The 12,433-nt window shown below is 36.7% G+C and overlaps 1 protein-coding gene across 1 annotated transcript; it reads left to right on the forward strand.

Annotated features, from left to right (window-relative positions):
• Positions 1-678: 678 nt before the first annotated feature.
• Positions 679-2,590, forward strand: LOC142633522 (uncharacterized). The gene is made up of 5 exons (XM_075807759.1): positions 679-1,221; positions 1,321-1,392; positions 1,602-1,659; positions 1,756-1,915; positions 2,337-2,590. Exons 1-5 carry the CDS (start codon positions 851-853, stop codon positions 2,408-2,410), a joined length of 735 nt encoding a protein of 244 aa, XP_075663874.1. The 5' UTR covers positions 679-850; the 3' UTR covers positions 2,411-2,590.
• Positions 2,591-12,433: the final 9,843 nt, after the last annotated feature.

The following is a 12,433-nucleotide window of genomic DNA, read 5'->3' on the forward strand; positions in this document are numbered from 1 at the left end:
AATATTTTATTTTGAGAATATAATTTGTCTATGTGGTTGTGTTAGTGGGAGCAAATTTGATTGACTAATTTAAATTTCTCAACTTTCTTTTATTTTATTAATTTGTTTCATTGTTAAATAATTTTCTATTAGCTAATTTAATTACTTTAAAAAATGAGAAATGATATATCCACAACATTTTCATAATATTTTTACAACAAATTTTAAGTGGCAAATTATTACTAGTTGTTATTGTTAGAGTAAAAAAGTAATTTTAATATTAGATTCAAATTTAAACCAATAACAACTAACCACCTATATATAATTTGTTGTAAAAATATTGTGAACGTATATAACATCTCTCTTAAGAAATACTGTATATATTCTAGGTATAAATATTGATAGAAATAATTTGGCAATATGTCGGTCATATCTATACAACAAGGCACCCAATAAATATGAACAGAACGCAATTTTAAATTTTTTTTATTTTTTATTCTTGCTCTTTATTTTTCGCTAATGCTACTGTAAGTTTAAAATTTCTTGATGTATTTCATGTTAATATAGTTATTTTATAATGTATTTTTTATTTTATTTTTAAGTCTAATGATCAACGTACACAGGGTGCCCCCACTCCAATTAATAACCCTAGCCGTGTGGGTTACTAGATTTCTCAACTTGTTGGGCGCATTCCAAATAATAACAAGTCAACCCTAGTCCCTAGCTGAATCCTAGTACTGTTTGCTTCATGTCCAAACCGACTTACTTGCCTCAGGCAAGGCCTTCCAACCCTCTCTAAATATAGTATATATTTATAACCCTAGCTGCTCCGAAGTAAAGTACTAACTCTGAAGAATTGAATCGGTGCTTCATGATCATGGAGAATCTCGTCAAAGAAGAACAAGGTTTCCCCAAACCAGTGGAAGAAGAGTACTGCCCCTGTCCGAAATCAGTGTGCAATGCTGTATGCGCGGTGGTGTTTTTGTTTTCTCTTAAGGTAAAGGGGTTTTTGGACACACCACTATTACAGATATGTGCTAATTTTGCACTCGTAGCAGTGTTGTCTCATGTAGTGTGTGATTACACGATGATCCTTGTTAATGCTTTGCGGTCTAAATTTTCTGAAAACACCAACACCAACACCAACACGTCAATAAATTTAAATAAAGTGTTCTTGAGGCTTGTTGCTGCTTTCTCGTTGCTCGTGTTGTTTTTGTTTTTCTCGAATTTCGGGAATATCAGGTGAGTGATTTTCTTTTCCATATATCTTATGGATAAATTTCTTCTTTCCCTGGTTGCTGAAAATATATTACTAAAATTCTTGAATTTTACTTCCAAAAGATCCCAACTTGCTGGAGAGGCCATGTCGACTAATATTGTGCCGGCGGTACACAGTCATCGTGGGACTTCCAGGTGATTTCTTTTCCATGTTGTTCTTATTTTCCTGAACAAAATTTTTATACATGTTAATGAATTAAAAAAAGAAGAAAAAGAATAAAACTTAATTCTTTGTTTTATGGATAAATTTCAGAAAGGCTTTTGTATGGAGGCTATAATATATGTTAAATTCTTTTTTGTTGCTGAAAATATTTATTGTTAGTTTTATTGAAATTTGTTTCCAGAAGATCCAATCTTGTAGATGTGGCAAAAGAGTTCATGCCAACTAAATACCTTGACCCGGTATGGATTTCTATATCTATATGTTAGTTTTATTATTTATGTCTGGGAACACTTTTAATTTTAACAAATAAAATTTAAAAATACTTTTGGACTCAGTACCCAAGGAACAAGATTGAACACAGAATTGATAAGTGGAAACCTCAAAATTCCAATCTTATTAATAACTGGAAAGCTCAGTTTTACAATCTTATTCATAAGTGGCAAGATTACAATCCTATTGATAAGTTGCAAGCTCGGAGCTACAATATTGAGAAAGGTTAGTGGACTCACTCTTGATTTCTATGTTATTTAGGGACTAATAAGTTAAAGTTCATTTTCTGGGTGGCTTCATTGTTAGATTAGAAAATTGATCTACTTACAATTCTATTAACAAGTGTTAAGTGTCCTATAGTTCAATTGGTTGATACCTCTTAACATGTTCATGATATTCAAAGTTCAATTCCTCCGATTATAACTGTCAGACTTTTCATTTAGTTAGGTACATATTTCTTTTTCTTTTAAGAGGTCAAGGCATGTTAATAGATGATATATCATATATAGTGTTAAGGATGAGTGAACATTTTTGAAAGGCACCCATGAATTAGGCCAATATATCATCGTCTCTATGTGTGTTACGAAATGTATTGGACCAGTACATTTCACTTTTCTCACCATTTGTAAACTTTGTACTTTTGCAGCACAAACAAAGCGTAACTACCGGAGCTATCAAATCTGTAGATGCTGTGTGAAGGTTACTGCTTATGAAGACTGAGCAATATTGGCTTCAATTCCATATTGAAGATTGAAGCTGAAGCAAAATTAAAGTTTTCTGCTAAGACAAAGTTTGAACAGACAAACAAAGAACTTTGATTTGTAGGGTATATTTTTTATAAAAAGATTGAAGAATGGTAGGGTATTTTGGTCTTTAGCAAAAGGACACCCCCATATTTGGAGGATGTAATGTATTCCAAATGATTTACTTCAATAAAACTTTTAATTTCTTACCTTCTTCAATATATATATATGAGGGGTCTAAGCGTGACACCTAAAAATAAAGATGTAATCCAAGTGTATTTTACCCTTTGCTTTTGAAAGATCATTATTATCACTCATAGCTGTCATAGGAACTCATAATTTTAGGGACTAGATTTTTTTTTTTTTAGGTTTAAAAGGCAATTCATTAACAAAACTACATAGACACGATAGGCATTGTATTGGCATAGCACCTTACATAGTACACACCATTGACATCAGAGATTACAAAAAAAGAAATATCAGGCGATGGAGGGTTGTTAAACATTTCAAAACTTTCCAGTTGCAAGCGTCCCCTCTTAGCCATTGAAATTTGCTGAGAGGGGACCTACAATCATTTTATAAGGATGAATAAGCTCTAATAAGCGTCAAGTTAGAGATAACAAGGTTCGCAACTTTTGCATCAAGTTTTGCTTCTAGGCATCCCCATTTGATATGCTAATAGCATACCATCCCTTATAGCACTAGCATTGGGAGGTGTAAACACCCCCCCAATTGCTATTTTACAGTCTAAGCCACCCAAAACTCACTCCATCCGAGTTTGTAAACTTAAAAAAATTTGTAATCTATGAATAGTAAGCATATATGCAACTGATCATAGGTTGTAAACAAAATATTATTTTAATATGTGATTGTGTGTAAAGAGAAAAAAGGAGTGGAGGAAAAAAATGGAATAATACTTTTTATTATTTTATTAGGAAGTTTATATTATTTTATTGGGTTGTATGTAAAAATAAAAACTAAGATGTAAGGTAAGTTATAAAATAGATTGGTAAAATAGAAAAAGTAACATTTGAGAATGCAAAATTTTTTTTTTTTTTTTTTTACATCCCCGGATGCTAATTCTCTTATAACCCAAAATTCAGCCATCACGCTCGTGGTATTGCCTATGCCCCGACTGAATCCTTTCAACCATGCTCCCCGTGATTTTGGATTAGTTCCCTCCAGCAGCTCTCCCTGAATTTCATTAAAATAAATTATTTTTGTAATTTGGATTTTTTTATATAAAATAATAATAAAAAATTTATGCCCCACTGCATGCCCAAATAAGAAGCCGTTGTATGCTAGCTTTATGATCATCATGGAGAGTTTCGTCAAAGAAGATGAATACTGCCCAGTGCCCCTGCCCGAAATCAGTGTGGAATGCTATACACATGATTTTAACATTTCGCAAACATGGGGCTTTAATAAAAACCTCTCTCTCAGGCCCATCATTTAATTTATGGGCTTTGCGTGGTCGCTTAGCCCGCAGTTCTATGCGAAAAGGTGTGCAAACCAGACAACAGTCTTCTCTTTTTCTTCTTTGTTTTTCCTCAAGTGAATATATCAAAATATAAAAGTTTATATGCAAACTGGTTCAGAGAAAATTCCCTTAAATAAAAAATTTAATGAATCATATAATTTGCTTAAATAATTCACATGAATAATTTTATAAATCACTATAAAGTGGATTAAAAAATATTTCTCCAAATTTGATTCAAACAATACAACAGGTCCAGTTTGATTGGCCATGGGCAATGGTCAACACCAAACACATTCTCTCAAAATAATTCAAGGTTTTTTTTCTCTCCAAAGAATCTTGACTAGAAATAATTAGATGGTTGCATGGTTGAAGTTTCTGGACCAATTTGCGTGGTATAATTGAGTAGTCATATCAAAGTACTATAGACTACCTCATGAATGTACTGTGTCTAACTACAATACCCAACTTCTACTGGGTCAAGCCTCTATCCGTGATGTCAATGTCATAATAAATTAAAAAGAAGTAATATATTCAGATTTAGTTAACTAATAAATGAAAAATAAATTAACATCTATGATCTATTTAATGAAGTTAATATTTTTCGATACATTTCAACTAAATCATATATCAAAATGGAGTTCAATGTTCTTTAAAATCGTGAATCATCTATACTTGATTTTGTATCAAATTCTACAACAATTTTCCTTTCAATGATTATCCCATATTTGTGGATGCAATTCAGAACCATACTCTAATAAACTAATATCAATTTTTCAAAATTTTGGATGAAAATTTCAAAATTTCATACCATGGTTGGCCTCCTCCTCGGTCAAGGACCTTGATATTGGTGGTCACTTAGTTAAGTGGCAGCATTGTGCGTTTGGGCTTTACTTAAAAAAAAAAAATGTTTTTATTTTTATTTTTACAAATAATCTAATTTTCAATTTTAAAAAATAAACTAGCTTTTAATTTTTTGTCAAGTAAACTTTTAGAAAAGAGGTTCATATGTAATTTTTTTGGCAAAAATGCAAATTTATGTTTGCTAATTTTGAAAAAAAAAAAATTTTAATCCTTTAAGTTTGGAGTTGTTAATTTAGTCCAATAACTTTACCCTAAAATTATCTTAACCCTTTAAGGATTAAATAACTAAAATGTTTATTATGAAAAACTTCAAACTTACAAATAAAATGATTTTTAAGAAAGACCCATCACTTGTTATAAATGCAACGAGCCACATAATCCCCACTACTAATAAATATTAGGACGAATAATGAGAAAGTCAATGAATATGAATGTAACGGCTCTTAAGAAACCATCCATAATCAATTACTAAACTGATATTTATTATTATATATTTAAAAGGTCAAATGTAGTATTTATTATTACTATACATCTATTAAGTCACATAAAAAAAATGTAGTATTTATTGTTTCATAAAAAAATAATATTTATTATTACTATACTTCTATTGAACATGTAAGGACACAATTCAAATTCCCAAACCACGACTAGGAGGAAAATGGGCTTAAAAGGCCTTTCTTCACAATGAATTTGTAGAGGATGGGTTTATAATTTAGATTTTAAGGATGGCTTTAGACAATCACAAAAAGAACGGGCTTTGGGCCCAATGGAACAAAACAAAGAATTGTTTGCAAAGAGTAATATTGAGAATTCCTCCTCTTTTAGATGGACGATTCTAATAGTATTTCTCGAGTGTGGATACAAATAATGTTTATCATACACTTTTTCTTTCTCAAAAGGCCTCTCCCTTTTCTTCGTATGCCTTCCCTCCTATTTATATTCCTCCTCTTCTCTTCATCATCTTCCACTTTATGGCCGCGACCCTCATTTTTTGGATACTTGTCCCATCCATTCTTCCCTAAAGCCCGGCAGGATTTTGGGACCAAGTTCCAAGCTCTATGCTCGATGTCCCATCCTTCCATCTCTATTACTTGTATTATTTACGGTGGTCTTTAATATATGGGCGGTGGTAGCGGCTTTACTTTAGACATTCCACCGCTCTTCTGCTGTCCTCCATTATCTTGTGTATCCTCGGCTTAACATTCCGAGGCCAAATCGACTCCTCGGACGGTATGGGACACTTAAACACTCCACGATCATTTTGATGTTTTCGGATTTGGGTTTCTAGCCCAGGCCTTTGTTGGGCCGTCCATTATAAATTACGGGCCCGATACCCCTACAATAGCCCCTCGAGATTCTTTATTTTTCTTTCACCTCGGGAGGAAAATAGGATCTCGATTTAAAAGACCTTTTCACCTGCGGGATTCGGAATATTTACTAACGGAAATAACTTCGAATTACCCACCGCGTGTTCCGATGCTTCGGTATGCGAAACGCCCCGAATTTATTATTGGCGCTTCTATGTCCCCCACGTTTCATTGATATGACATATATCCAACGGTCGAGATCGATTCCGTGTTGAGGCGGGAATTTGCCCGCTTAAAACACCTTTTGACATATAAATACTAATTTTCTTCAAACTTCCTCACACTACGAAACCGATAACGTACACCTTACACTTTCCATCTCCCCGTACTCTCTCTTTCTATCGAGTACTCTGTCGATAGGAGTGACGTGCTTTCTTCTTTTAAAAGTAAGTTCTTCAATACTCTTTCCCCTCCTTATCGGCTTTTGTTTCTTTTGTTTCTTTTCCTTCCTGTCTTCTCCTTTCTTTGTGTCTTTCATCCTCGGCGTAGTTAGTTTTCTTCCCACCTCCCCTTTTTTTAAAAAAGAATGGGTAGGTTCGCGTCCACAGTAGATTCGAACGAAAAAATAGAGCGAGTTTAAGGCTAAGTACAAAATTCCCTCGAATGTATCCATTACGTCTTGTAACGAGGAAGAGTATTATACAAAAAGAAAAATGGGGAAGTCGTAATCCCGATGATTGCGTTCATCGAAGGGGGAATGAAAATCCCATGGGAACCGTGACTAGGGATTATTTTAGGGCCTTTAGATTAGCTCCCACCCGAGTGCGCCCCCAAATGTCTTTAGGATCCTAGGTTCCATAGATGCCTTAAATGAGAAGATGAACTTAGGGCTCACTCACCACGACGTGAAGCTGGGTTTACAACCTCCATTACCTAAGCAAAAAAGATGAGTATTACCTAAAATCTAGATACCCCGAGGTTAGGCTAATTCAATGTACGCTTTGAATCAAATAAGGGCCTAAAAAACGACTTCCGATCATATCGGGAAATTGGCACGACGGCCTCCCCCGTCCGACAAGGGAAGGGACTCGAGGTGAAATTTCTTTTACATACTATTATCCTCTGTCTTTTTACTTATTCTTACCCTCTCTTATTTGGACAACTCTACGGAATCCACACGCCGCGGATCGTCATCCCAATCTCGTTGACTTCGGACGGTTGGATAGGATCCTACAAGGCGAGGTTTTTGTGCATGCGACGGTCAACTCCGAGCGGCTCATCGATCCTCGGCTACAATCCAATATCCAAAGCCTTTCGGGCGCCGAAGTGCGTGATCAAAGCCCACGATCCTCGTCTTCCTCGGATCGGTGTTGCGCGTCGAGGGTTTTTTGCTACCGGAGGGTGCCATTCCTCGAAGGCACCTTGGTCACCCAACCAATCCAACCACCACCATTCGTTCAGTTGGGATTCCCACGGTGCCTCTCCACAAATTTAACATTTGGGGAAGCCGCGCCCCTCTCACTCATTTGTAAAGGAAGAAGAAGAAGAAATAGTTGAGGTATCGAGATTCCGAGGACGATTTTGAGGTTTTTAATCAACCCTACTCTCACGAAGATTCAACTTCCATCCTCGGCACCTCTACCCATATCTCAAAGGCTACCTTGAAGAACTTGACACTATGGGCATCCAACGAAAGACTAAGCCCGAGTTTGAAGGATGTCCTTGAGGGCAACGATAAGGCCCCCGAGTCCAAGAACCACCAAAAGAGGTGCGCCCTCGGACTCAAGAAAAGTGCCGACAAAGGCCACTGAAGCTAGGCTTCCTCCTCCTCCCCCATCCTCCCACGAGCCAACGCGCCAACATAGGCCGATCTCAAAGAAAAGAGAGATCGGCTGAAAGGAAAGGAAGTGGTGGAGCGCAGGAAGAACTCTGTCTCCAAGGAGACCGAGGTGGAAAAGGGTGCAAAGCGAGGCCCGCACCATACGGACTAGGTCGGAAAGAAGAACCGACCAACGGGCGGTCGTACGCGCCCTGTATGGCTTCACGACCTTTCTATGGACGACGAGGTCATTACCGTGGATGCGTCCATTAGAAATTCTCTCGATGAAGGGACGGCGGCATGCGTCGCGGATGCTTTGGAGCGAGCCTTGCGTTGCTCCCGAGGATATGATTGAGGCGAGAAAGAAAAGGGACCACACGTATTCATGACTTTGAAGAAGGAGCTTGCAATGGTGAGTTTTCTCTAAAACCTTGACTTTTGTTTTTATTTCCTATATATATCCATATGTCTAAGTTTTATATGTTTTGTTCGTAGGCCGTTCAATCGCACCGCGGGGCGAAGAGATTGCCATTAATTCCTACAAGTCTCGAGGGCCGAGGAGTCCGGGCGTGAAACCGCTCAAAAGATCTCGGACCTTCATAAGAAGAACCCGGGACTTCATGGTAAAGGTTAGGGAAGGACACGGACAAAACCAATGGTTAAAGGGGGTGAACCCTTGAATGTCCTAGAAGCGCCGATGTTGGAAAAATGTCAAAGATTAAGGCTGTCACCTCCACATTAAAGACCCTGCACCTACCACCCTGGCCGCATTTATGGGGAAGTGACACCTGAACAGTGGAAGAGAAATTTCTGGTTACTATTCAAAGGCTCTGAGAAAAGAAATATCTAGGCTAAGGGGGAGGTGAGGCAACACGTGTACAAAGTATTCAAAAGAGTAGTATTTAAAGAGCAATCTAAGACAGAAAAGGGGGACGGACTTTTTGTAACCTAAAAAGAAAAGAAACAAAGAGAGAGATAATATAAGAACAATTCTCGGCTTATGTCCGAGGAAGCTAATTTACTATACTCCTTGTTGTTTCCAAGTATTTGCAATCTTTAGTTTGTCATTTAATCCTCACACGCTTCTAACCTGGGTTTCAAGCCCACACTCTACAAATTCATATTGTTTAAGGCTCATTGGGCCTGAGCCCATAACTGTTCTTGGAGCCAGGTGCAACTGTGCACTTACAGTTACTATACTTCTATTGAACACATCAGCGGTAATGCCATTATTTTCTTTCCGTTAATAAACAAAATTATTTTCTTTCCATTCTTTTTCTATTAGTTTTTTTAACGATTTCATAGTTTACACTTTAGCTTCCATAACACCCACTCTCCATTGTTTTCAACTTCTCATGTAAGCTGTGATATCTCAATTTGATTGATTGTATGTGTTGTGGGTGTGTGATGAGTATCACATTAGGCATTTACTAGATAGATCTAGGTTTTACTAACAACTAAAAGTCTCAATTGTGACTAGTCTTTTTGAGGTATAGTACATATGTGACTATCTTTTTTTCTTGGGTTGTTACATATGGTATTAGAGCCAACTCGATAACCTTTTGTGGGATTAGAGACACTACCCCCAAAAGGTAGGCTCTAACAAGGATGTTAGGGATTTAAGTGGAGGGTGACTGTAATATTCTAATTTGATTGATTGTGTGTATTGTGTGATGAGTCTCATATTAGGCATTTACTGGTAGATCTGGACTTTATTGACAACTGCAAAAGTCTAAATCTAAATTATGACTGATCTTTTTGAGGTATAAGGCATATGTGGTTAGTTCATTGGGTCATTACATAACTATGTAAATTCAATTTCTAGTTTTCTACAAGTCTGCGTGTGTGAACTTATCTATGTTTTTTGGTTCTAAAATTTGATTCAACGATGAATACCCACTTGCCTTGTGATCTTGCAAAACTGGTAGATGATTTACACACGGAGTTGTCTTTATTTGTTTGTTTTTGTTTATGTTTTTTTTTTTCATTTTTATTTATTAATATTTGAATACATTGAAGGGGATTGTGATCATATGTGTTAGTCTCTACTCTTTTATGTGAAATCATGTAAAAAGTCGGATGTTACATCACTTGATTGGAGGGTGTAAACATAAGTGGTTACGCCACTTGATGAATTTAATCTTATCTTTCAAAGCATTGTCTCCAACAAGGTATACGCGTCAAGCATTGACTTAAGTCTTGAAAGTTGGATATATCAATTCACTATTACTTTAGGCGGAGATTTCATTGGTCAATAGTCATTGCTCCCAACTTGTATGGACAATTAAACTAACTTGTTTGTTTTCCTTAAAAAAAAGAAAAAAAAAAGAAACAGCATTATTCAAATAATTGGAAGATCATAAGTGACAAAATGAAGAATGTATGGTAGCACATACTCCATCCAAACTAGGGAAAATGATGGATGCCTAGTTCAAATAACAAACTGAGTAGCCCTTCACGCCGCCAAAGTCTCTAGCACCTCCACTGATGAAGGTAAATCAATTTTCTCAAATAAGGCTGCTATCACTTTGCCACTCCCATTTCGAACTATCACCCCAATTTCTACTTCATTGGCATCCTCAAACACAGCCACACAACATTCTCAATACGAGAACTAAAGGCTTTTCACTCCGAATTTCTGAACTTGAGACTCTTGTCCCTATGATCCTCCTCGCAGAGAAGATAATACCCAATCTTGACTGAGTAAGTGTCATTTTTGCTTCACGGCCAAATCACACAATCTGTCTGACTAGTAGCACAAATCAGGATAGCTTTTATCCATTGAGCTTCAAAGGGAAGGAAGTGTAGATCAATCGAAGAGTTGTTCCACCATCCCGATTTAGGATCAATCAAATAGGATACAGTAGAATCAACAAGAATATTAGTTCGACATGACAAAATTTTTTATGGAGTATCACCAGGCAACCAATTATCGCCATAAATCCAAATACTCCTACCATCCTCGATTCTCCAAAGCATCCTAATTGTAAAATCACTCTTAATCTCTCAAACAAAACTCTCTCAATCTCACTGTAATCAAGTCAGAAATGAAAACAGAGACAAAGAAAAAAGATGAACTGCAAGAACTCTATTATTATTGCTATTGAAGAGCACAATACAATACAATCTACAATACAAGTGAATAGATATTTATACACCAGAAAAGGAAGAAGAGAAAAGCCCAAAAACGTTTGGTATAACAGACTAGTAACCACCTCACACGATTCATAACAGACTCTTACACATGCGTGGGATAACTGATTTTTCAATAACTGATTCAAGATAAAATGACACCATTGGGTTTTAAAGAGAAACGACACCATTGCATTTTAGGCGTGTTTTATACTTAAGTTCTTTAGCAAACGACATCGTTGGAATAGTGACTGCTTCTCCTTCAAGATTTGAATTTGAACTGCTTACACTGTCATCCCCCCTCAAACAAATGGGGAACTTCCACATGAGTTTGGAAGTAAGCCAATTAAACCTGGGAGAAGGAAGACCCTTGGTAAACAGATCAGCAAGTTGATCATGTGTGGAAAGAATTTAATAACCAAATCACGCCTGAGGGCTTTTTCACAAACAAAATGGTAGTCAACCTCTATGTGCTTAGTCTGAGCATGAAAGACTGGATTGGAGGCAATGACCAAAGCATTGACATTGTCACATTAAAGAAGAGGAGGTTGAGGAGGAAAAATACCAAAATCCCTAAGAAGCATTTGAAGCCAATACAATTCAGCTGCAATGGAGGCTAAAGCTCGATACTCAGCTTCTGTGGAAGAACGAGATACAGTGCATTGCTTTTTAGTAAACCATGTTATAGGGGAATTACCAAGAAAAAAAAACCATCCCAATGATAGAACATCTGTCCACAGGATCCCCAGCCTAATCTGTATCATTATAAGCAGATAAGGAAATAGGGTTTGGAGTAAAAGCAATCCCAAAATGACGAGAACCTTGAAGATATCTCAAAATCCGTTTGGCAGCTTAAAGATGATTTTGAGTAGGAGTGCTCATATCTTGACAAGCCTGTTGGACAGCAAAAGAAAGGTCTGGCCTGGTGAAGGTAAGGTATTGTAAAGCCCCAACAAGACTCCTATAGGACTTAGCGTTAGATAAGAGGGGACTGTCATTAGGAAGGAGATGATGATTAGGGGAGCATGGTGTCTTACAAGGCTTGCAATCTATCATGCCAAATTTCTGAAGAAGATTAGAAGCATATTTGGACTGATGCACAAATAGACCAGTAGAGGTATAATCAATTTGGAGACCAAGAAAATAGTGCAGCAACCCAAGATCCTTGAGGTCAAACTCTTTACCCAAAAGCTCGATGATGGTAGAAACAAAGGAAGAGCAATTACTAGTAATGATAATATCATCTACATAGAGCAACAAATACACAATGACAGAATGATGCTTCAAGATGAACAGATTACCATCAGCAACTGAAGCATAGAAACCCACATGAAGCAAGGGAGAAGTAAACCTCTTAAACCAAGCCCTAGGAGCTTGTTTGAGACCATATAGAGCTTTGTG

Source organism: Castanea sativa, chromosome 5 (assembly GCF_040712315.1).
Source record: "Castanea sativa cultivar Marrone di Chiusa Pesio chromosome 5, ASM4071231v1".
Lineage (NCBI taxonomy): Eukaryota > Viridiplantae > Streptophyta > Magnoliopsida > Fagales > Fagaceae > Castanea > Castanea sativa.